The 25,031-nt window shown below is 43.6% G+C and overlaps 2 protein-coding genes across 3 annotated transcripts; one reads left to right on the top strand and one right to left on the bottom strand.

Moving 5' to 3' along the window:
• Positions 1-1,096: 1,096 nt before the first annotated feature.
• On the top strand, positions 1,097-20,301 carry PHF10 (PHD finger protein 10). 2 transcript variants are annotated; one of them, XM_065888697.1, is made up of 12 exons: positions 1,097-1,190; positions 4,133-4,239; positions 6,695-6,825; positions 7,683-7,766; positions 8,657-8,790; positions 8,881-9,030; positions 9,639-9,748; positions 11,776-11,929; positions 13,831-13,986; positions 18,487-18,595; positions 18,859-19,047; positions 20,122-20,301. In XM_065888697.1, the coding sequence occupies exons 1-12, from the start codon at positions 1,104-1,106 to the stop codon at positions 20,205-20,207; spliced, it is 1,497 nt and encodes a 498-aa protein (XP_065744769.1). In that variant the 5' UTR covers positions 1,097-1,103; the 3' UTR covers positions 20,208-20,301. The 2 variants fall into 2 exon arrangements, with proteins under 2 accessions (XP_065744769.1, XP_065744770.1); XM_065888698.1 differs by having other exon boundaries at positions 1,104-1,190; positions 7,689-7,766.
• An 820-nt stretch (positions 20,302-21,121) lies between these two features.
• On the bottom strand, positions 21,122-21,676 carry C12H6orf120 (chromosome 12 C6orf120 homolog). Its single transcript, XM_065889180.1, has one exon. The coding sequence runs from the start codon at positions 21,674-21,676 to the stop codon at positions 21,122-21,124; it is 555 nt and encodes a 184-aa protein (XP_065745252.1).
• Positions 21,677-25,031: the final 3,355 nt, after the last annotated feature.

Below are 25,031 nucleotides of genomic sequence, written 5' to 3' on the forward strand. Positions count from 1 at the left end.
AGCAAGCTGAGGATGTCTTTGGAAAGTACACATTCCATGGCAGGTGGTTCAGGAGCCCCAGACAGCTCGAGGTCGCGAGCAGAGAACAAAGGCGGACGACGGGCAGCGACTGGGAACCGGGAACACCGGGAGATGAGGCAGGGCCCCCACAGTCCACCGCGACGAGGCCCCCGGGAAGGGGGGTTGGGGAGGGACCCCCGGGAGGGAGGGGACGCCCGGAAGGGAGAGGACCCCCTGGAGGGAGACGATGGGGGTGGTGAAGACTCCGGAAGGAGGAGGAGGAGGAGGAGGAGGAGGAGGAGGAGGAGGGGGCGGGGCGGCGAGGACCCCGGGAGGGAGGGGAGGGCAGAGGCGGGAGAGGGACCCCTGTAGGGAGAAGAAGGGGGCGGGGACCCTCAGGAAGGAGGAGGAGGAGGGGGAGGGGAGGGGAGGGGAGCCCCGGGAGGGAGGGGGTGGGGACAGGGGCGCGGACACCTGGGAGGGAGGGGCGGGGAGGGACCCTCGGGATGGAGGAGGAGGGGGAGGGGCGGGGAGCCCCGGGCGGGGCGAGGTGGGAGGAGAGGGCTGACGTGTGAGGGGCTGGGCCGGGGGCGGCGGGCTGGGGGCGGCGGCGAGCGCGCCCAGGGCGGCGGGCCGGGGCGGGGCTGGGGGCTGAGGGGAGCGGCGGGAGGTGGGGCCGCGGAGCGCGCCGGGCTGCGGCGGCCGGTAGGCGGGGTAGCGGCGGGCTAGGGCCGCGCGGTGCCGAGGGCAGCGGCCGGGGGGCGGCGGCGGCGGCGGCAGCGGGCGCGGCGGGCGGCAGCGGCGGCGGCGGCCGAGGGAGCAGAGGGCCCAGCGGGCGCGCACGGCGGCGGGCTCGGCGGGCGGCGTCCTCGGCGGCGGCGGCGGGCGGCGCGCTGGCGGCGGCCATGGCGGTGGCGGCGGCGCTGGCGGGCCGCGGGGCGCGTGGAGGCAGGGGCCGGCCCCCGGGCGGCGGGCGGGCGGAGGGGGCGGGGCCCGGGCGGCGGGCGGCCCGCGCTGCGGCGGCGGCGGCGGCGGCGGCGGCGGCGGCGGCCGGGACGAGGCGGCGGCGGCGGCGGAGGCGGCGGCGCGGGGCGCTCGGGCTGATGGCGGCGGCGGGCGGCCCCGGGGCTGAGCTGTCCCCGCGGCCGTGCGACAGCGACCCGGCCACCCCCGGAGCGCAGTCCCCGAAGGTGAGGAGCGGCGGACCGGCGGCGGCGCCTCGGGCCCGGGGCCGGGGACCTGGGGGCGGCCCCGGGGGCGGGGGTGGCGGCCGTAAGGAGGCCGTGAGGGGGCGGCGGGGTCCCGGCGTCGGGCTGGCCCGTCCGGCCCACCGAGCCCTGGCACAGTCGCGGAGCCCCGCGCGGGTCCGGGGGCGAGTCGGCCTCGTTCCGAAGTCTTTTTGGCGGTTTCTGCGCCGAAGGAGCTTCTGAGCACGTCCCCCGGGGGACTTTCTGCTCCGCGTAGAAATAAAACTTTCTTCAGAAACGGAGGGAGTTTTCTTCACGTTAGTCTGGGATACTGTATGTTTTTAAAAGCTTCTTCATTTGAGGAGTATCTTTTTGAAATATTTGAGCTCTTCCTAAAAAACAGAAATGTGTTCAAGTGGAAAAACAAGCCAGCCAGTTAATGAACTTGGTTTGAGAACAAATAACCGTACTGTTATTTTCAGGCCGACTTTTTTGTTTTCAAGTTTTGTAGTTTGCACTGTTTTAAGGAAGTAAAACGGACTTAGTGTTTTAAAGTCCCAGAGGAGTGGAGAGGAATCGACATGAGCGGTAGGATGTCGTGCATTAAAACATTTTGTTTTCAAAGTTAGTTTACTAGTTTGTGACAGAAGGTTACAATGGAGCGATGAGTTGTACAACCCCAGTATTTCAGTTGTAAGTGAAAAGTTGGAATTGCAACGTGATGGGAACCGGAACCCCGAGGACCCTTGTCTTCGCTGATCCGGGGTCAGCGTTGGCATAGGGACGATTCTTCGGTCCCCTGGCGAGGCTGCCCATGCCAGGAGCCCCTCCTGTGCGGTCCTCTGTGCACGAGGGCCCTCAGGTGCCCCGACCGGTGACAGCGGCCAGGCGGTGGGTCTCCGCGCAGCTGTGCTCGCAGAACCTGAGGCCTGGCCTGCGTGCGGCGGCCCCCCCCCCCCCCCCCACCGAGTACAGGCCCAGCTGCAGGAGCGTGTCTGAAGCAAGTGTGGGACCCCCAGAAACGGGTTTAATCCCAAGGTGGGAGCCGCCTGTGACTCTGAAATGCAGATAGCTGATATCGGAGATTTCGGCAGCCTTAAAGCTTAGGACTTCTGGGTCAATATCGAGGTTGCAAGCGAAGTTCTTTCAACTTAATTGTATTCCATCATAATATTAGGAGGTATATATTGCTGTTTGACCTCTCCGATGTTCACCTTATGTTATAGCACATTTGCCTAGAATTTATAATAGTGAATTCAAACACTACTTGTGAAATTGTGGTTTCAGCTTTTCTGAGGACTTCGCATTTTTAACTTTTTGTCCCTTTTTGAGTGTCTGAATTTTTAAGCCAAGGGAAATGTGCTTCAATGGATATTAAAACCCTTAAAGTGCTCAGAAGCAAGTAAAATATAAATGATACTCAAATGCTTATTGAATATGAAATGTTTCACTTGGGAGAATTACTGTTATGTGTAAGTTTTTGGAGAATGGATTTAGACTGTTCTCCATCTCCTACCTGGTTGCTTTTCTTTATAGGAGTATACAGAGCTCTTCAATTGAATGCTTATTTTGTAAGAACTGAAGAGGAGAATATTCCCCGTTGTTTGCTATTTGGTAAAGAATCTGAGTAAATTCCTAACAGGTGGAGATTTTTTTTTTTTTTTTTTTTTCGGTACGCGGGCCTCTCACTGTTGCGGCCTCTCCCGTCGCGGAGCACAGGCTCCGGACGCGCAGGCTCAGCAGCCATGGCTCATGGGCCCAGCCGCTCTGCGGCATGTGGGATCCTCCCGGACCGGGGCACGAACCCGCGTCCCCTGCATCGGCAGGCAGACTCTCAACCACTGCGCTACCAGGGAAGCCCAGGTGGAGCCTTTTAATACTTTATAATCATAGCATCATAATCATATTAACTAACATTTACTGGGCACTTAATTGTTTGCTAGGCCTTGCTCTAAGGGCTTCCCATGTATTAACTCATTTAATCCCTACATTAGCCAAGTATTGGAAGCAGTATTAGGGTCCCAGTTTTACAGATAAGGAGCTGATCACAGAGGATAACCACTCAGCCTGTGAAGGGCAGTGTCCAGTAAGATTCCAGGCAGTCCAGCTTTGGCATGCTTGACCAACATACTTACTACCTCTGTATTCTTAGAACCGTGGTATTTAACAAAATTGTATTGTCTTAGGAAGCTACATTACCTTGATTTTGTTTTTTAATCTATTTTTTAAAGTCTTAACTAATATGCGATTAAATTAATTTCCTGACACTTGATAACATCATTCATTGCCTTAATGAAACGGTCTAACTTAACAGCCCTTCATATTGTCACGTAGTGGAAGATGTCGCTTAAAATTTTTTTTAAGCCTCTCCTTTTTGGGAGGTATTGTGTGGTGTTATATAGGTTGATGACTCTTATTAGGGTATATTTTTTGCTAAATATTTGCAATGTAAGAAAAAAATTAACAGGATTGATCATCTGTTTTTAGTCCTTTTGTGTTCCCTTTTCACAGGGATATAAGTACCTAAAGTAGCCAGTTAGAATAGTCCAATAAACCAGCTATAAGTTGAGTTCAACACTACGTGATCCGTACATTTTTATCCTAGCTAGGGTAGGAGGATTTGCTTTAATTTCAGAGTATTGCAGCAATTTTATGTGTTTCTCTAAAGCAGGAGGCAGTTTAACCTCTTGGTAAGAAAGCAAAAGTAGATTTAGACTTACAAGTTTATTGAAAATTTTCTTACTTTGATTTGTATTGAAGATTAGTTTTTCCCAGGTCTTGCCCATTCCAGATTCTTGTCCCTGATTAATTATAGTAGGAAGTTAACATTTGTATAGTCCTTAGAAAGCCTTTAAGTTGAGCCTTCTAGCAAGTCTGGGAGGATACATAATTAATCTTTCCTTATTTATTGGTCTTGTTATCTCTTGAATCTTTTAAATGTTTAGGATGATAATGAAGATAATTCAAATGATGGGACCCAACCATCCAAAAGGAGGCGAATGGGCTCAGGAGATAGCTCTAGGAGCTGTGACACGTCCAGTCAGGATCTTGGGTACTGTCATTTTATTGCCTACTAATGTTTTTTGTGGTACGTGTCTTTTCTCTGCATTAGCTCCCTGCTCCCTATCCCCCAGCGCTGGCAAAGGCAATCATTAAAGATTGTAGAATGTTTTTATTGTGTTTTACAACGTGAGAGCCAAGTTGCTTTTTGCTACTTAGTGCAATTTAAACTCAATGTTTCATGTGGTTAAAATACACTTAAATTCACCATTTTAACTATTTTTAAGAGCATAATTCAGTGGCATAAATTACATTCACAGTGTTGTGTAACCATCACCACCATCCATTTCCAAAACTTTTACATAATAAAATTCCCATTTCGCGTATCCCCAGCCCCTGGCGGCCACCATTCTACTTTCTGCCATTACGAATTTGCCTATTCTAGGTACCTCATGTAAATAGAATGATACAGTGTTTGCCTTTTTGTGTCTGGCTTAATTTGCTTAGCATAATTTCTTCAAAGTTCATTCATGTTGTAGCTTGTGCTAGAATTTCCTTCCTCTTTAAGGCTGAATTATACTCCATTGCTATAATTATTCTCTGTGTTATGTTTCTCTCTTTATCTGTTGATGGACACTGGGTTGTTTCCACATTTTGGCTGGTGTGGATAATGCTGCCTTGAACATTGGTGTATAAATATATTTGTTCAGACTTCTTTGGGTATATACCTAGGAGTGGAACAGGTGGGTCACGTGGCAATTCTATGTCTAACTTTTTGAGGAGCTGCCAAACTGTTTTCCACAGTGGCTGCACCATTTTATATTCCCGCCAGCAATGCACAAAGTTTCTGACTTCTTCACATCCTTACCAGCTTGTTGTATTTCCTTTTTTTTTTTTTGATAACAGCCATTCTAAAAGGTGTGAAGTGGAATCTTGATGTGATTTTGATTTGAATTTCCATAATGACCAGTCAAATTGAGCGTCTTTTCATGTGCTTATTGGCCATTTGTATATCTTTGGAGAAATGTCTGTCCAAGTTTTCTGCCCATTTTTAAATTTTTTGTTGTTGTTGTTGTTTAGACATTCTTATCAGACATATGATTCGCAGATATTTTCTCCCATTCTGTGGGTTGACTTTTCACTCTGTTGATAGTGTCTTGATACACAGAATCTTTAATTTTGCTCAAGTCCAAATTATTTACTCTTTCTTGTGTTGCACATGCTATGAATCCACTGCTGATTCATATCTAGAATCCATTGCTAAATCTGAGATCATGAAGATTTACCCCTATGTTTTCTTCAAGTTTTCTAGTTTTAGTTCTTACATTTAGGTCGTCCATCCATTTTTAATTAATTTTTCTGTGTGATATGAGGTAAAGGTTCAATTTCATACTTTTGCATTTGGTTGTCCAAATTCCTAGCACCACTTTTGAGAAAACTGTTCTTTTGCCTGTTACTTTTAATTGGATGGATGCATAAAATGGTGTTATATTCTGCCTGTATTATCCACTGATGAAATTTAGAGGTTGAATTGGTCCGGGTCCAGACATCTGTAGTCTTTACTATTCAGGATTGGGGATTGATCTGTAGTGCACTGGGTATGTGGAGTGTATGTACTTTATAGTTCAGTTTATTGAGAAATGGGTTTTTAGAGTTCTGCTTTCTCTGCTGTTTGTGACTCACTGAACAGAAGATGGGAAACAGAAGTTGATTACTTTATCCTTTGGGTGCATGAAATAGTGGCTGTGGGTGCTAAGCCCATGAGAAAGAATTCAGAACTGGTATCACTACCCCGATTTGCAAAAGCTAAAAAACGTTGCCTTTGTTCCTGACAGTTGTGAGACTTTGTTCTTTGTGATATGTGGAAAATGTTATGTCCAGTGTACATTTTTTAAAAAAACATTCATTTATTTTTGGCTGCGTTGGGTCTTTGTTGCTGTGCGTGGGCTTTCTCTAGTTGCAGTGAGTGGGGACTACTCTTTGTTGTGGTGCACGGGCTTCTCATTGTGGTGGCTTCTCTTGTTGCAGAGCATGGGCTCTAGGCATGCGGGCTTCAGTAGTTGCAGCATGTGGGCTCAGTAGTTATGGCTCATGGGCTCTAGAGCGCAGGTTCAGTAGTTGTGGCTCATGGGCTTAGTTGTTCCACGGCATGTGGGAAGAGCTTTCCAGGCCAGGGGTCGAACCTGTGTCCCCAGCATTGGCAGGCGGATTCTTATCCACTGTGCCACCAGGGAAGTCCTCCAGTGTAATTTTTTGCTTTGGTATTCCAGATGGTTGTTTCTTTTATCTCTCCCTCTTTTGTAATTTCATTGATGCACATGAAATCATAAGAACTTCTTTGTATTACAAAATCATAGAAGACTGAGAATTAAAATAATTAAAATAGTTTTTCCAAATCCTTAAAATATATTCTCAAAAATGTTTAAAAATGAATATCCTTTAAAACAAAAATGATTAAAGTGTTATAAAAGCTACATTTAAGGCATAATACATATTTCTGTGCTTAGCTTTAGCTACTATCCAGCAGAAAATTTGATAGAGTACAAATGGCCGCCTGATGAAACAGGAGAATACTATATGCTTCAGGAGCAAGTCAGTGAATATTTGGGTGTGACCTCCTTTAAACGGAAATATCCAGGTATTAAGTCTTAGTTTATATAACAGATTACGTCTAGCTTTTTTTTTTTTTTTTTTTTTTTTTTTATGCGTTACGCGGACCTCTCACTGTTGTGGCCTCTCCCGCTGCGGAGGACAGGCTCCGGACGCGCAGGCCCAGCGGCCATGGCTCACGGGCCCAGCCGCTCCGCGGCACGCGGGATCCTCCCAGACCGGGGCACGAACCCGTGTCCCCTGCATCGGCAGGCGGACTCTCAACCACTGCGCCACCAGGGAAGCCCTACATCTAGCTTTTAACTAATAGTAATTCTTGTTGATAGGTTGTCAAGTGCTGAATACTTGAGTACGGATTGTTTATAACGTGTTTTATATTCTTCTGCTGACTGATTTTTATTTGCAGCTTTCATTCGTTCAGCATCTCTCTTATGTCTTGTAAACTGATATACAAGCAAAATGAGGAAGATGAATTTCCTGGAAAAACTTGAGGGAGAAATCCTTTTGTAGCCCCATGAATGAACTAAGGGCTCTGTTTCTTGACTGCTGCTTCTTGGCCTTAGGGATCGAGGTAGCTGCATCAGCTGTATCTGAACTTGGAGAGGCTGTGTTTCACCAGCTAGTTTAGTACAGCTATTTGTCTTACCTTCTGGCTTTGGATTACTCTGTTTTCAGTTTTATTTTACCTTTCATTTTTTTTAATTTGTAAGCTTTTTTGTGTAGTCTTTTAATAATAATATTTGGAATATGTAACAGGGAATACTTTTTTAAATCCATGAAGATTTTAACTTTAAACATTTTTTAAAGGTTTTTAAGCTTTTAAAAGTTTTACAAGTGCAAAAGACTATTTTTGATAGTCTTTTATTCTTTTTTTTTTTTTTGGAGATTTAGAGCGACGAGATTTGTCTCATAAGGAGAAACTGTACCTGAGAGAGCTGAATGTCATTACAGAAACACAGTGCACTCTAGGTAATGAACATTAATGAGGCGATACCGGATGAGTATTTATTCTCTTTCCCAAAATATTTTACAGAATTAATAAATAGATTGAATTATTTAAATGCTAAACTGTTAACTTCATTTTTGATTATTGTTAAAATACAGAAGAGAATGATGTTTTATAACAATATCATTTTCTAATAACTTTAACAGAAGTGTCAAAGTGTGTGTATGTTTTGTGTGCAAAATTTGTACAGTACTTTTTAAAAGTATTGGTCCTCGTCTCTTAAAAGGCAAATTTTGCTCAATTTTTAGTTATATATAGTTATCTCCCTGCTTTATTTGTAATTTTCCCTTCATAAATATATTAAGGCAACTTTTTAATATAAAACCATGGGAGTTCATCTCAGCAGTTGGTATAATCTGATGCCATGAGTTCCAGAAGTTGCCTTTGTGATTTATGTGTGGGTGCTGATGCTTTTGGTGAAATTTGAATTGACTCTGTAATATTTCTGGTCTATCGAATTTGAAGACTGAGAACTGAAGTATATACTGAAAAAGTCCGTTTCTCATCTAGTGTCCCATGTTGATTGCCAGTGGTTAGTGTGTGTCATTATTTAGCAGTTGTTTCTAGTAAAGGGATATGTGTTTATATATAGTATGTAGAATCTTAAAAAAGTTTTGGTTGAAAAATTGATTTATTTGCCTTTGCAGCTTTGGTAATCTATTTCTTTTTAATTGTTTGACTTTGTATTATGAGTATTATTTTTTACTATTTTTGAATGTATTAAACTATTTTGCTTTGACTATTGGAAAACTTCTTAAATGTAGAGTAGTTTGAAGGAAAAGCAAATTTTGCAAAGTGGTATGTTCACTTAGCCTTGAAAAAGCTTCTTTACCTTTTCTTTGGTCTGAAATAGGCTTAACAGCATTGCGCAGTGATGAAGTAATTGATTTAATGATAAAAGAATATCCAGCCAAGCATGCTGAATATTCTGTCATTCTTCAAGAAAAAGAGCGCCAACGAATTACAGATCACTATAAAGAATATTCTGTAAGTATCCAGGTAATCACCATGTTGGTTTGGGGGAATGACGTTTTATAAAGTTAGATGTGACTTCCAACTGTAATATTTTTATTTCAGCAAATGCAACAACAGAATACTCAGAAAGTTGAAGCCAGCAAAGTGCCTGAGTACATTAAGAAAGCTGCCAAAAAAGCAGCTGAATTTAACAGCAACTTAAACCGGGAACGTATGGAAGAAAGAAGAGCTTATTTTGACTTACAGACGCATGTAGGATCTCTTACATTTATTCATCCCTGAACCTCGCTAATTACTTGTTACCGTAGGCTACTGAACACCTTTACTGTAGTGTTTCGTACCAGCAGTATGTCCTTTTCTTCCCCAGAACCGAAGCTGTCGTTTTTAATGTGCCTGATACTGTTTGCTTCACTTCTCTGCGTGTGTGTGATATGTCTCTTGCTTTTTGGTTGGCATGCTACTGAAGGAGTCTAGTAGCTGCATAGCATCCTTGTGTGTCCCAGGGGTAGGTATAAGAGACTTCCATAGTCGTTCACGTACTTCTCACCCCTACCACATGAGGTTAAAACTTACAATTTCCGTTTCATAGATGAGGACGTTGAGCTCCAGAGGTTTCATAAGTAGCCCTTAAGTGGTGAGCAGACACACTGCCTTTCCTCAGAAATGACGGCCACGGTAAACAGCCAGACGAACTCACTAGAACTAGGAATACCAACCCCCTTAGGTCATAGCTCCTAACGTCTCTTATATTTTTAGCTTTTGCGGGGAGAAACACGGTAGAGAGCAAGAGGGAGCTGTTTTCCTAAAGCCTTGATTCTTCGCATGGAGTCCGGTGTGTCTTTCTCTTTGTGTTAAACCAGGTTATCCAGGTGCCTCAAGGGAAGTACAAAGTGTTGCCGACAGAGAGAACCAAGGTCAGTTCTTACCCAGTGGCCCTCATCCCTGGACAGTTCCAGGAATATTACAAAAGGTACTTAGTGGTTTTTTTTTTTTTTTTTTTTACCATTAACATCAGTGTTGGTGAGGGACTTCAAAGCCTTGTGTTTGTCTTCTAGAAGTTTTTAGCTCTATAAGCATCACCATAAGATGTATAAGATTTGTGTCAGTCTTTTGTATCTTCTATGGTTCTGTGGTGAAGAATGCTCTCTACAGAACTTGAACATCTGCTGACAAAGCCTGGGGTGCCATCTCACTGCCCACCTGTTTGTGTTTCTGTGGACAGGTGCCAGGGGTTCTCCAGACCTCCATCCTTAAAGTATGGTCCATGGCCCAGCATCGCTGGTGTCATGTGGAAGCTTATTGGAAATGCAGACTCTCAAGCACGCCCCCAGACCTTCTGCCTGGGCGTCTGCATTTTCACAGATGTAGAGGGTGTGAAGGAAGGCACAGAGTGGCTGTGGGGAGGCATGGCCACCTGGGAGCTTCTGCTACCCTGGCCTGCCACTGCTTCCGTTCCTGTAGCAAGAACGCTGCTTGTCTCTCCTTTCCAACCTGGATATAACTGAAAACAGGGCCCACAGCATCACTTGTGTCAAAATCTCAGCTTTTACTTCATAAAAAACCTTATGCTTTCTAGGATAGAGAATATTCTTTAGACAGTAGTATTTAAAATAGACTATACATGCTTCCATGGTGGTGCAGTGCTTAAGAATCCGCCTGCCAATGCAGGGGACACGGGTTCGAGCCCTGGGCCAGGAAGATCCCACATGCCGTGGAGCAGCTAAGCCCATGTGCCACAACTACTAAGCCTGCACTCTAGAGCCCAAGAACCACAACTACTGAGACCGCGTGCTACAACTACTGAAGCCCATGTGCCTAGAGCCCATGCTCCACGACAAGAGAAGCCACAGCAATGAGAAACCCGCGCACCTCAACGAAGAGTAGCCCCCGTTCGCCACAACTAGAGATAGCCCATGCGCAGCAACAAAGACCCGACACAGCCAAAATAAATAAATAAATAAATAAATAAAATTAAAAACAAATAGACTATACAATCACACTATTTGAAAGTCAAACTTAAATCATGGGTCAGCACATTTTCATTTTCTCACTTTGGGCAAAGCACATTATTGAGTGATAGGCCTGTGTCCCAACCCCTGTGCTTTCTGGTGTGACGTCTTAGGTCAGCGGGATGCTGATCCAGTGTCCTCTCCCTACTGAGGTTCCGAGATGATAGCCGCCTGGTGCGATCCTGTGGGGATGGCTCGGACGTCATCTGCAGGCCGTGTGCTGACTGACCTGGGGAAGGGGTTGCTGATCCCTAGTTTCAGATGAAAGAGATGATTACATTTGTTAGAATACATGCTTCACAAATTGGTTTAAAATAATTTGTTGCTGGAAATTTTGTTTCTTAAATAGTATCTTGTACTGTGCACCGCTGTGACTTACCTGTGTTAATTTATTTGATGCTCACGTTCACTCTGTGAGGTGGACTTGTTACCATACCTGCTTTACAGGTGAAGCAGCAGCAGTGCACAGGCAGTGAGGACTCAGGAAAGTGGGAGGGTGGAGGTGCTCAGGCAGGATTCTGTATTGCCACAGTTTCGTCCTTGTCTGCTGACATTTTTTGCGGGGGGAGGGTGTTGAGGGTAAAGGAGAGAGACATAATCTTTTGATAACAAGAATCAAATATACATTTTATATTAGACTGGTGAAAAAATGTTTAGGCTTTTTTTTTAATTCCTTGTCCCTATTTGAGTACCAAAATGAAAAAAGTATTTATTGCCTCTAATCATTTTTCAAAAGTATTTGTGGTTAATATTAAGGCTATTATCGTAGTTCAAAATTAGTCCATATATATTTAACAATAAAGGAAAACTGGGGACTTCCCTGGCAGTCCAGTGGTTAAGACTCCGAGCTCCCACTGCAGGGGGCACGGGCATGGGCACGGGATGGAACCAGTTCTCTCCCTGGTTGGGGAACTAAGATCCCGCAAGCCGTGCGGCACAGCCAAAAAAAGAAAAAAGGAAAACTGAAAATCCTCTCTCTGAACTATAGGTACTCGCCAGATGAACTGCGGTATTTGCCATTAAACACAGCGCTTTATGAGCCCCCCCTGGATCCTGAGCTCCCTGCTCTCGATAGCGATGGTGACTCAGATGATGCCGAAGATGGTCGAGGTGATGAGAAACGGAAAAATAAAGGCACTTCGGTGAGAACGTTTATCTTCAGTAGGAGGTGTCTCCTTTTCCTTTGAAGTTTTGCTGATAGCTTTCCTGGAGTGTTAAATTGAACTTGTATCACTACCCTCTTTTTGAAAAAGGACAGTTGCATATAAGTTCCAAAAGCTTCCATCAGGAAAAGTTATTGATTGTGTGTGTTGATACGGACTATCTGTGTGTGGCCTTTGGTAAGTTTTATCCTTAAAGTTGCCCCTTTGTGGTTTTCATGAGCAGGTTAGGCAGGGTACTAGACATTGGTTTACAATCTTATGCTTAACCGTCTTGGGTTAGGGGGAGCACATTAACTTGTGTTTCTGTTGCTTAATTAATAGTCTTCGGCCTCTTCTGGGATAATGTTAAGGTTACCAACATGTGCTGTTAGTTAGGTTTTCCTGCCTGACTTTTTTTTTGGTAGCAAAATGCAATTGCAGGACAGTCGGGAAGTTGATGTGCTCTGTGGAACTGAAGGAGAACAAAGAAGACAGTAGTCAGGGGTTTGATTTTTATTTAGCATGGCATATTAAGCAGCTGGCCGTTTTATATCTTTCTAGCCGACCTGAACGTGGGGTTGTGTTAGCATTAATGGGCACTACACTTTGTCACTAACAGCTTCTAAAACATATTTACTGATACATATCGCATTAAAGAAAGATGCTCTTCAGATACTAAAGTGACGACACTGCTTTTCTTCCGTCACGTTGGTACAGGGGTGCTGTGTTGTGACGAGGGTGTGATGAAGTTGACACTCTCCTACACTGCTAGTGGGAGTGTTGGTTAATACAGCTTTCTGGGAAAGTGTTTTCACAGTCTGTACCAAGATTTTTAACTTCCATGGAATTTGACTTGGCAAATACACTAATAGAATTTATCCGAAGAACCTGATCAGATGGTAACAAAATTTAAAATCCAATGAAGAAATGTCCATTGGAGTGTTATTTTCTATAGCAGAAATTAGAAATATCATGTCCACAGTGGGTTACATATTACATTTACATGGTAGAAATGCAGTTCAAAGAATATTTAATGATGTGATGAAGTGCACATAACACTTAAAAATATTAAAACACAGATGCACACACACATACAGTGTAATTCAGCTTCATGTTTGTGTTTTAAAAGATGAGGGCACACATGTAGGTAGGATGTGTGCGTGTGTTAGTGTGTGAATCTGGGTATCTGTACAAACACGTAACTAGAAAAGAGATACATCACGTTCCCAGGCGTTGTCTCAGGATATTTACCAGGGTGGTTATGGATAACTTGGTCTTTTCTTTTATAATTTTCATAATTTATATGAATGTAACATTTTTATTCTAATTAGAAAATTTTAAATTAAAAAATGAAGAATTAAGTGAATATTGAACTCCTAAACTTTGAACATGTACAATATGTCTGATACTGTTGTAAATACTTGACGATATTGGCCCTCTGCCTAGTTTAACATTAGGAAGTTACAGGTGTGGGCTTGAAGAACTTCTTTAACAACCTTTATTACTCAGTAAAAATACCCACACTTGGTTAAAGTAGTTTCTTTTTTAAAGAATATTTTTGTGTGAAACAAATATGCTCCCTTGTGACATGGTAAAATGGTGTTGAAGCTGTGTCGTGTAATAATAGCTGAAGTAGATAATTCTGTTACTGTTGACTTAGGTCAGAAAACAAAGTCGATTAAGGTACTTGCTGATATAAATGGAACTAGCTATAATGTAAGATGGATAAATGATTCTTACCATGACTTCTTTCAGTCTCACACTGGAAGATGTTTTCTTAGATTAGAATTCTCTTTTTATTTTTGAATTAATGGAACTTTAAAACTTTTCTTGGATATATTCTGTAGTTTTCAAATCTGCATGAGTTCCAAGGAACCTCTGTTTGTGCCTTTGGCTTGCAGGACAGCTCCTCTGGCAACGTGTCTGAGGGGGAAGGCCTTCCTGAAGGCCAGGAGGAGCCTCTGCAGGGAAGACAGAGGTCCAGGGACAAGGCTGCTCCTCCACGAAAAGATGCTTCCAAACGTTCTGTACTGTCCAAGTCAGTTCCTGGGTACAAGGTAGAAGAAAAAAGCCCCTGACTCAGCTTCCTTCCTGACCAGCCTCTCTCCCTGAAATATTTTAACTCTGAATTTCAAAGTTGTGGAGCTCCTGCCTGCTGCACTTCACTAGCTGTTCTTCTGTGGTGTGTGCCCTCTGTCAGCCTCCCTTCCTTTTTGCTTTATTTTCCTGGTGGCTTTTCTATCACTTTGGCTATGGTTTAGCTTCTGTTTTCTGTATATGTACAATTGATAAGAGAATCTTTTTTTGTTCTTTTAAATAATAACCAGGCAAGTATGGGTTTTTAAGGAGTGATCTAATAGGCAGAACTTTATACTTGTTTCCTCAGACTAAAAAGCATCATGGTCTGATGCTGAAAGCGCCCTGGTACTGGTGAAGCTGGGCCCGCTGAGCCATGCAGTGGGGAGGGAGCCCCTTAGGCCAGGCTGCATTTCTGCAGTGCCTTTCACTAAGAGCCATCTGGGTTCAGTCTAGGAACTCTTGGGTCCACTCACTGGCCACGTTGAGCTAACCCTCTGGTGGAAAACAGTAAAAGTGGTCTACATTGTGGTGGCTTTCAGCCTAACCTTGGCAGGTAGCCTGTGCAGTTCTGTGACGAGGATTTACGCATTATCTAGCAGGTGGTTTGGCTTAGATGTTAACTTGTTAACTTTTTGATCCGGTTATTCTCAGAGTCAGGTAGCATGCTGTCAGCAATAGGGTTATTTTTATCAGTTCCTCCTTCCGTCTGCCCCTTCCCCTTCAGAGGGTCGGGTGAGCGATGAGTAGCCTTATTCATATATGGGGATTTAAGAGTATCATAAAAGGAGAAGAATTAGCTGCAAGTTTTATGTTTTGAGTGGTAACAGTGAAATATACACTTTTCAGTCTGCTATGTATCAGTATGCTTGTTACGTGCTTATGAAGGGGTTTTGAAGGAGCATTTTAGAGTAAGTTGATCAGAAAGTTTTGCTGAGCGGAGTTGCTGAACACTTGTGTATGTCAGGTCAGGGTTGTGGTGTATAATCCAGAAGCACGGGTTCAAGTGGGCGCTGGCCAGTGTCCCTAGCCTAAGCAGAGCCCTGCTAACAGTCCATTGCCTTTCTTTTCCTGAAGTAAAAAAGCAACTTCACAAATTAGCATATTCCGTATTTAATTAGAAAATGCCTTTACGTCATCAGCTTTCAAGTATATATTTTTTCAGCCCAGCTTCATTCAGCAAGGACGGCTGCACTAGGCTGCAGCCATGTGATTTTTGTCCTTGTTTTACATACATAGATTATCTAATTGTTTTAAACTAAAGATTTAAATTAATGCTTAATAATTGAAAGCAAATGACCTCCAGAGATTAAGTTTTGGAAAGTTGGCCTGCTGTGTTTGCTAACAGTGTGCTTCTGGTCCTGGAAGAGCTTGGAATGGGAGCTGCAGCTCAAAGCACACTGTCAGTGTTACATAGACCTTTCAGAAAGTAAGCCTGGATTAATCATGGGTTAAAAAAGAAAAAATACTGAAACAGATGTTTAGAGGCTGAAAGTGAAGAACTATTCAATGCTATCATTGATTTAAGGTAGAAGAAATGAACTGATTGACCTAAATTGGTAGTACTCACGGGAGTCTGATACGCAGAATGCATTTTATAATCTGTGAACATTTTTAGTACCTGAAAGTGTTTCAGTTATTTCAAAGTTTGGAACAACCAGTATCTAGACAATACATTAATGTGAACATGTTTATTAAAAGTTACCCTCTCTATGAAAAGTATTAATAAGCCAAGATGTGCCTAAAAATTAGGGTACTTTAAGCTGAAGGTCATATATATAAACATGTTTTAAAATATGGGAGTTAAGAAAAATTATAATGTATTTGATGTCTTGCTTAATAAGATTCACTAGTGCTTGCCCTTAATTTTGTAGGACAGTATTGTTAGGTTACATTAACCTGAAATCGCAGCATAATTATTAGGATTCAGGCCTATGTTAAAAGTATATAATTAAAATCTATACTATATTAATGCTAACATGGAAGTCTCACTATCTTTGGTTGTTTTTCAAGCAGGAAAATAAGTGTATTGTGAGCCTTTTATTTGAGATGCTGAGAACTCTTAGGGAGATTATTTTTTCTTGTCAGTAGTGAAATTTTGATGTTGTGCTGTTACGAAGTAGGACTGTCTCCATCAGACATGTATGGAGGGTTCCGTTTATTAACCTTCAGAGAGTTCCATACACTGTTCCCTTCCTCCACACCACTGCAAAGCCCGAGAGACGAGCTTCCCAGTCAGCGATTGGTACCCGACGTGTACAGTCCTCCACGTGAGCAGTGTGGCTTCTGAGAGAGCTCAGGAGTGCTTGAGTGAACAAAGTGTTTTCTTATATTGAGCTGTGGCATATCATCATAGAAAATGCTGCAAAGCTCTCTCTCTCTCTCTGTCTCTCTCCCTCTCCCTCCCTCTCCACCCGTCTCTCCCTCTTTTCATCAAGACGAAGACTATTGGGTAAGAAAAATTTTAAGTGGTTTAACAAAACATTATGATTTTAAGCTTAGAAGTAAACCTAGAATTTTCTTGGTATCCCTTTTATCATAGGTGTTCAATGTATATTTTAATGATTGTAGAACTTGAACTGCTCTAGAATGTGAATGACTAGCTTTGTGTTTTATTCTTTTGGATTTTTTGTAAAGGATCTCCTATGAGGAGTTCTTGATTTAGATCTCAATACTGTGTGGTTACTTCCTTGACTTTACTGAAAAATATTAAAGTACTTAGTATGCCAGTATCTAACTTGAACTACAAGTATTAAATAAGTGTATCTTTTACATTTAGTGCAGGTACCGTAACCAAAAGATATTTCTTTTTTTTGGTGGATTGATAGGTAGCTTTCTGCTGTATATTATGGCGGTTACAGATTTGATCATAACTGAACCAGAATTTGGATCATAGAAGTGCACTTCCTAGCTATTTTTTATTTAGGAATGAGAACCTTTTATGCTTAGAATGTAGCAGTGACAACAGAGGGTAACTACACTGCAAGACTTAAGAGGTTTGAGCATGTGACACTACCCTTCCGTTGGGGAGCAGGGTATAAAGATACACAGGAGATGGAGAATAGTCAACAGTAAAGTTTTATATGTATGTTTTAACTTCCATGATATTTATTATTTTGTAGAGACATTTGTGATTGTTTAGAGTTATTGTTTTTATAATATTTATGTATAAGGTTGACTTTTTTTTAAATAAATAAGCCAAAAATTATTTTTGAATGCCTCTGTCATCTTTTGTAGAGAAAGATAATTAAAAAAAATTTAAAAAACCTAAAGAATTCAGAACAAATTAGGCTGTGCAGGTTTTGAAGGTGGCAGTGAGACATTTCAAAGCTGGAATAATACAGTATGCAAAGTTGGAATTTTGTTTAGGCTCCTCGTTTGTTCAGTAGCTTAGGAAAGGGAAACATAAGATGCATTTGGCTGGGTTGTATTAAACAGAAATACAATATTTCTATTTAAAATGCCTTTTCTCCCAGTTTTTATATAAATGAATGAATGAATGAGTGAGTGAGTGAGTGAACATGCCCCCGGCCCCCATTTCCTACCTGGCCCCGGCTTGCTCTCCTTTCCTACCACTGCCCCATGTTCATGTGGAGCCAGTGAATATCGTGTTACTACGGTCGAGGCTGTGATCTTCCAATGTCCCCTTTCCCCTCCCGATTTCAGGTGTAGTGAACCTTCTTCTTTGTTCTTTTCCATGTGTTGCCACGTGTTTTCTTAAAGCCCAGATGCCTTCATTGGATAGTGCCTGTTTTTAATCTGAAAAATGAATGGTACTTAAAACATAGGGTGTCTGCATACTTTTAAGTGATAATTTCATATTTTGCCTGTCTGAGAACTACTTTTTCATGTTTTGTATGTCATAGTGAATGCTTTTCCTCTTAAATATAGGCTCTTTTATTAATGTATTAGATATGCAAAGGGAATAATCACACAAACCTTTTTTGCGCACGATTGTATGCTGAGACATCTTGCAATTAAAAATGTTAAAACATTGATTTTGTAACTTAGATTTTATAGATCTAGTTTCGCAACTTTGGAGAATATCAGGTTTTTTAAACAAGATGAGCATATAAGCTGCTTACAATGGAGTTTTCCCTTTGGGAACAAGCCTAAAACTTCCGTGTAGTGGTCACTCAGTACTTGGATTTTTCTCTTTCAGTTAATAGTGCAGTTTGACATGTATTAGTCTTCCCTTCCAGTTCATTATACGGATCTTACTGGGCATGTAGGGAGTGTAGAATGCTGTATCTAATCCTAACATGAGATCATGCCATTGACAAAATTTAAAAATGAAATCTAAGGCTTTAGTCGGTAGGCTGTTGTATGTTGAAGGCAGATTCATGTCAGGTTATGTCCTTCAAAAAGGTCCTCATTAGCAAGTTAACCAGAGTAAAGATAAGGCAATACAGTGATAATTCCTTTTGAACCCATAGTAAGTTCTTCTGGCATGAATTTATAGCCCTCTTCTACCCTTCCAGCCAAAGGTCATTCCAAATGCTCTATGTGGAATTTGTCTGAAGGGTAAGGAGTCCAACAAGAAAGGGAAGGCTGAATCACTTATACACTGCTCCCAGTGTGATAACAGTGGTAAGTATTGACATGTCTTCACATTTTAACCACCCTATTTGTTGCTTCGAAAACTAGGATTCTTAGTTGTCAGCTAGACTTGAACCAAAGAATCATCAAATATATAAAGTCCATGTATTTTTTTCGACTTTGTGTTTTCGTTCCTCTTTGGCAGTTAAACATTGTAGCCATTCTTGAGACGTCCAAGCAAACTAGCATTTTATTATGCCATATTAAGTTACAAATTCTTGTGTGAAATACAACTAATACTGGTTTTGGTTTAGGCCATCCTTCTTGCCTGGATATGACCATGGAGCTTGTTTCTATGATTAAGACCTACCCATGGCAGTGTATGGAGTGTAAGACTTGCATTATATGTGGACAACCCCACCATGAAGAAGAAATGATGTTCTGTGATGTGTGTGACAGAGGTTATCATACTTTTTGTGTGGGCCTTGGTGCTATTCCATCAGGTAAAGATTAAAAAAGAAGGAATGTTATCTCTGAGTGAAGGGACTCTTCCAGCATTTTTTTTTTTTTTTTTTTTTTGAGGCTGCATGAACACCATAATCACCTGAAGGGCCTGGAGATCCTTTTATTCACAAGAAGTGACCAAAGCTGTGATCATGTCCACCTGTTTTTCATCCTTAGACAAGCTGACTAAAGGACAAGTGAGACATCAGACTGCCTCTAAGTTTTGGAAGTAGAGCTCAGTGTATATAGATTGAGGCAGTGTTCTACTGAAATAGCTACAGGAGTAGCATCCATTTGTTTCAAAGCCTTGATTTTGTAAGTCATCTAGAAACGTAACAGAAGCTGCGCCTTTATACAAATTAAACCAGATTTTTGTAAGTTGAGGCAGCATAACAATTCCAGATAACCAGAATGAACAGAATCAGAGAGTAAATCACAGTAATCGGACTGAAACATCACACGCATAGTTGTGTAACTTTAGAACTTCTTTGCATGGGTGACACCGTCTCATACGTTATAAAATACGTGCCTAGGTTTCCTGGGACTTGTTGAGATGCAAGCGACTTACTTATTCAGACTTGTTCAGTGATTGAGATCAAGTACGTTGTAGGGCTCATCACAGTGCCGTCAGACACTTGACACGCTTTACAGGGCTGTGTGAGTGCAGCACACCAGCGCTTGAGAGGATGCCAGGAGCGCACAGGCTGAAAATAAGCGGAAGTCAGTAACAGGTTTTATGTTGGGATTTGTATGCTTGAACTTTTAGCGTATGATAGTGTTTGAACTTCAGAAAGGATTTTAACTGTTGAAAGGTCCCTACCATTATTTAGTTCCTCCCATGACCCCTTCCCTCCCCCTGTGCATTTCACTCACAGGGCATTGATGACACGGATTACCTTAAGGGAAGTTTGCATTTTTCTCCTTAAATTAAGGAACTCCTTAGTGCCCGTCCCACCAGAAATCCAGTGAGGATTATCAATAGCCGTTGCCAAAGGAGGAGAGCTAACTGGGTTTAAAATTCAGTCCTAAAAAGTTAAATTTCATCCTGTATTAACTAACAATTTTTCTCCTAGGTCGCTGGATTTGTGACTGTTGTCAGCAAGCCCCCCCAACACCCAGGAAAGTGGGCAGAAGGGGGAAAAACAGCAAAGAGGGATAGTTTTTGACCCCAATACTGTAATGTGCATTGAAATGAAGTATTTGGTGCCAATTTACAACATTCTCATTTTTATGCCAATAAAAGATTTCTGAAACTGTGTGCTTAAAATCTGCAAGTTCATTCATTTTGTTACAAGCTACTCTTACCCTTGAAACCAATTTCAGGTAGAAGAATAGTTCCATCTCCCAAAAGGTCTTTATCTTAGTACCCTGTCTCTTTCCAGAAGTTCAGTGGTAATATCATGCAGCTTAATTTGAAACACTTTATTTCTCCGTTAGCCTAAAAGTTACTATTATTTTCATGTAACTTTCCTAATCTGTATCCTTTCTTGTCTACCATGGGTAGCATAGCAAAGTTATTTAATAACGGAAGACTTTTAATAGGAGCCCAAGATGATAAAATTACAAATGACCTGATGAGATTTGGTGCAGGTGGGTTCAGAACTGTCTTTAACTGGGACCTGCCTACCAGGAAATCCTGTTTGGACGGGAGGTGCTGTCCCTGCTTGGGGTGTAGGCATGGGACTTTAGTCCATGCTCAGGCAAGTGTGCAGAAGTCATTACGTTTCGGACTTGCTTTTAGTTAACTCTTCAACGCTGACACTTTGTAACTTCGTAAGTCACTGCAGTCGTGTTTAGTCACCTGACAGACTAATCAAAATGGGGTTTAAACGTTTTATTATGCACACTCCTTCTACAGGAATTTTGATGTTTAGAAAGAAAATAAATGTCGTGCTTGATGCTTTTCATACTTCTGGGGTGACTGAGGTAACAAAACTGTATGGCTTTATTTTTCCATCCCCCATCTAGGAAAGGTAACCAGAATTCCAACCAGGTACAAGTAGCTGGGTTCACAGCGAACTGCACTCAGCTTCACAGATTAAGGGCACTATACTCCACAGTATGTTCAAAGAATCAGAAAAGAATCTCAAGTACCAATTTCAAAATACTAATTAATATCGTCCAAAGAACAGACTCCTCTTCCTGAGACGCATCTTCTGGAGCATAAGCCTGCTTCCGACTCGTATCTGTACCGTCTGAATAAGCAGTCTCACCAAAGGGGTGCTGTTCGATCGTTGTATCATAATACACTTTCATTTCAAATTCACTCTCGTGGTGAGACGGATGTCCATAAATCCCTATTCCCACGGGGCGCTGGAAGTGCGCTGGTATGAAAACCACGTCCTGGCCACAAGTGACAGACTGTAACTCGTAGTCGTCAAAGCTCGGGTGCAGGGTGCTATCGGATACATACAGGTCCGCATCACCTTTCAAGCTCTGCATCTTAAGAACTATCTTTCCCTCATGATTTAACCTCAAATAGCTGTAATTCCCAGCTCCTATCTGACCCTGAACAACGTGCAGAAGGATCCACTCTTCTGGAACTTCCTCCTCGTCAGAGGCGTTCAACGAGGAGACAGCCTGAGATGCCAGAAGCAGCAGCAGAGCGCTCTTCCACGGAGCTGCCATGACTGGGGCGCCTAGTGCGGTGCCTTCCTCATCTGTGACTTGTCCTGCGGACACACGACAGCGGGAGGACACGCTGAGCGCGTCCGGAGCCGCAGACTGCGGGCGGGTCCCGGCCACCTCGGCGGCCCGCCCCGCGCTGCCCCCGCCCCGCCCCCGGCCCGGGGAGGGGACCCGCGGGGAGGAGGACGCGCGCGAAGGCGGGGCGGGAGGGGCAGAGGAGGGGAGTGGGCCGGGGACCCACCGGGCGCGGGGTCGGGCGGAGGGTCCGCCGGGGTGGGCGCGGGCGGCAGGTCCGGTATCCGCCCCTGGACTCACCTCCACTCCCCGCAGGCGCCGCGCCGGGAGCATGAGGACCGGGCGGCCGGGCTGGAGGAGCCGGAAGTGAGGCGCGCCCGGAAATAAGGTGTCCGGAGGTGGCACGGCGCCCGAAAGTGAGGAAAGCCGGTAGTTGGCCGGCGCCCGGAAGTGAGGCAAAGCCCGGAAATGAGGTAGCGCGTAGACTCCGGGTTCTCGCGAGAATGGCGAGGTGGTGAGGGCGGCGAGGTGGTGAGGGCGCCGAGCGGCGGGGGCTCGTAACCAGGGCGACGGGGGCGGGGCGCTGGCCCTACGCCGCAGGGTGCTCACCTGGAATGCGCGTCCACTTGGCGAGTTCAGCGTCAGGTCCCAGAGGGTCCCCAGGTGAGAAACAGGTGCGCCCGAGGGACCGTTGTCCGGGCGCCTGTTACCTGTTCTCTCTTTCTCTTAACTGTGTTACTTCTCGAAATGCTCCTAGGAGAGGCTTCAGACTGAAGTTGTATTCATATTCAGCATTTATTTTGTTAATTTGGAATATGGTGTTAATGGACGCCTGTTGGCCATTGGAAAAGATTCTCCCAAGAAAGATTATGTGCATTTTAGTATCACACTTTCGTGTTGATTCCAATTCCTGTGTTTCATTTTAGAACTTAATGGATCACTTTTGTGGAAACAGGTGGAGTGTAAATATTAAAAACAGGCAGTGACCCTTGTGCTCCTTTCTACAGAACCTGAACTCTGCCAAGCAGCTACAAGAGGTGGGTTCGTCATGTTGCTAAGGAGATTGTCATGTGTTGGGTGAAAGAATATGTCTGTTGCCGCATTGAATAGTTACATTTGCTTTCACCTTTGGGCATGTAAAAGAGACATGACAGACTTAAGGCTGATTATTTTGGGGGGGTTGGTTTGCCTGAAGTTAGGAGAAATTGTATCCAGGTGGGTAGTTACTGGTTTGGGTTGATGATGAGATGGCACTAGTGGACCTCAACACTTCCTCCTGCAAGAAGTATCTGGTTACCTGTGACACCCGCTGAACCGGAGCTGTTCCGAGTTTAACATTTTCCTGTCAAGAAAGCATATCAGACTGGAATACAAGGAAGTGTGTAGGTTATAGAGATACATCTGGATCTGTTTTAAATCATTGGAAAAGATTGACTTTAAAACTTTAGCATCATTACTGCTATTAGTAGTCAGTGATTTGTGCTTGCCTAGCAAGTCATGGTGGTGTGGCCTGAAAAAAATGCACAACCTAAAAGCTGAGAGTTATGTTTTATTCGGTGGACATTCTGAGGACTTCAAGCTCAGGAGACAGGATTCTCAGATAGCTCTGAGGGATGGCTACGAAGAGGCAAGGGGGAAGCCAGGATATGTAGGAATTTTTGTAACAAAGACCAGGTAGTTGGAACATCAAAAGATTACTGTTAATTAGAGAAAACCGGATATCTCAAGTTAAGGAATTCAGCGCTTTTCTATGTATGGGAAGATGCAGGAGTCTGGGCTCACTGAAATCCTTCCTTTGATATGCACTTCAGCTATCTGGGGCCAGTATCCTGTGTTTTCTCATCCTGAGTCCCCTCAGGGTGCACCGTTGGGATGCTGTAATGTGATGGTTTGATGGCTGTAACATCCTGTGTTTACTGATATGGCAGACAACTTTCTTCATTCACGTGGCATAGAAGTACAGAATTTGTGTTTCAAGAACCACAGGTTTGTAAAATCAGGCTTTACTCAGCCTGACCAACAGAAAGAGTATATCAGTTTTATTTTTAATGAAAGCAGCTAAATATAAAGAGTAGTAATACCTTTTAAAGTGTTTAATAACTTAGGAAAGGACTTAAAAGTCACGGGAATGCCTGAGTGTAATTTGGTAGTGTTCCCATACCTCCGTGATCAGCCATTGCTCCATTTTTACACTAGTTCTGTCCTCGAAGGAGCTAGAATTAGAGCCTGTCTCTGGTTCTGGCGAACGTGTAGAACTTTATATTTTCTTTTGCTACAAAGTAAGCCATTAAGGGTACTTTAATTATGGTGCCTGTGGGCACTCAACCTGCTGTCTGACTACCACACTGTGTTTTCCTAACTCAAGAATAAATTGGCACATCTCTGGCTGGCTTAGCTGCTAAAAGAGAAAGATTATGATCTTTTTTACTCAAAGTGGAGTAGTTTTCTCTTTCTAAAAAAGATACATATACACATTTATACAAAGGAAAATAAAACAGAAGGAGACGCGCAAGGTTTTAACAGTGGTGCCCTTGTTTTTTTTCTAGTCTGGATTTTCTAATTGCATGCAGCTTACATGCTCTGCTGTATCAGTGGAAGGGTCTTGAACATACAGCCTCTAGCTGTCTGGGAGTTACTGACTTAACTTTAAAACAATGGTCTCTCTAGCAGCCACTGTCTCCAGATTTTCCTAAGGTGCTTCTGTAGCCTGAGATACACGAGAACCTCATTAGAAACGAACTGTAGTGTGCCCTCTCAGGCTTGTTCCTGTGATGCGCATACTGGACTCTTACATTGATTTTCCCCGGGGAAGACACAGCAAGGAGGGGAGGTAGGGAGGGAAAGGCCAACTCTATTATTTTTGCATTGTTTAAATATTTTGCATTGTATTGCTTTTGTACATGAAAAAGGTTAAAGGATTTCTGTCGGTGTGGGTAGACTAGTGCAGAAGCAAAGGACCCTGACAGATAATAGCCTGCTTCCTGCCCACAGGGTCCTTGTGGCTGTTCAGGCCGGATGCCACTCCTCAGCATCTCTCCACCCTCCAAGGCCTCTCCATCTAGCTGGCGGGGGGTGGGGGGGGGGGTGGGGGTGTGGGGGGGGCGGGGAGGGAGGGAAGAGAGTCAGGTGGGAGGGTTTTCTGGGCTGGGCTTGTAGGTGGCCTGCATTACTTATCCCACATACTCCCTGCCCCTGCTGCCCTGGCCAGAACTCAACCACGTGGTGGCACTTAGCTCCAAGGAAGCTGGGTCTTGTAGTTTCCAGAAGGGAAGGGAATGGCTTGGGGAACAGGGGCAGCCACCGTTATCAGACTAAAGCCAGAAGTCTGCTTCGGCTCTGA

Source organism: Phocoena phocoena, chromosome 12, assembly GCF_963924675.1.
Source record: "Phocoena phocoena chromosome 12, mPhoPho1.1, whole genome shotgun sequence".
Taxonomy (NCBI): Eukaryota; Metazoa; Chordata; class Mammalia; order Artiodactyla; family Phocoenidae; genus Phocoena; species Phocoena phocoena.

Bases quoted from the DNA above. Each gene is read 5' to 3' on its own strand.
- C12H6orf120 (XM_065889180.1), bottom strand. From the start codon at position 21,676: ATGGCAGCTCCGTGGAAGAGCGCTCTGCTGCTGCTTCTGGCATCTCAG.
- PHF10 (XM_065888697.1), top strand. From the start codon at position 1,104: ATGGCGGCGGCGGGCGGCCCCGGGGCTGAGCTGTCCCCGCGGCCGTGC. The intron at 4,240-6,694 runs GTACTGTCATTT...TTCTGTGCTTAG, and splicing joins ACGTCCAGTCAGGATCTTGG to CTTTAGCTACTATCCAGCAG. The intron at 19,048-20,121 runs GTAAAGATTAAA...TTTTTCTCCTAG, and splicing joins CCTTGGTGCTATTCCATCAG to GTCGCTGGATTTGTGACTGT.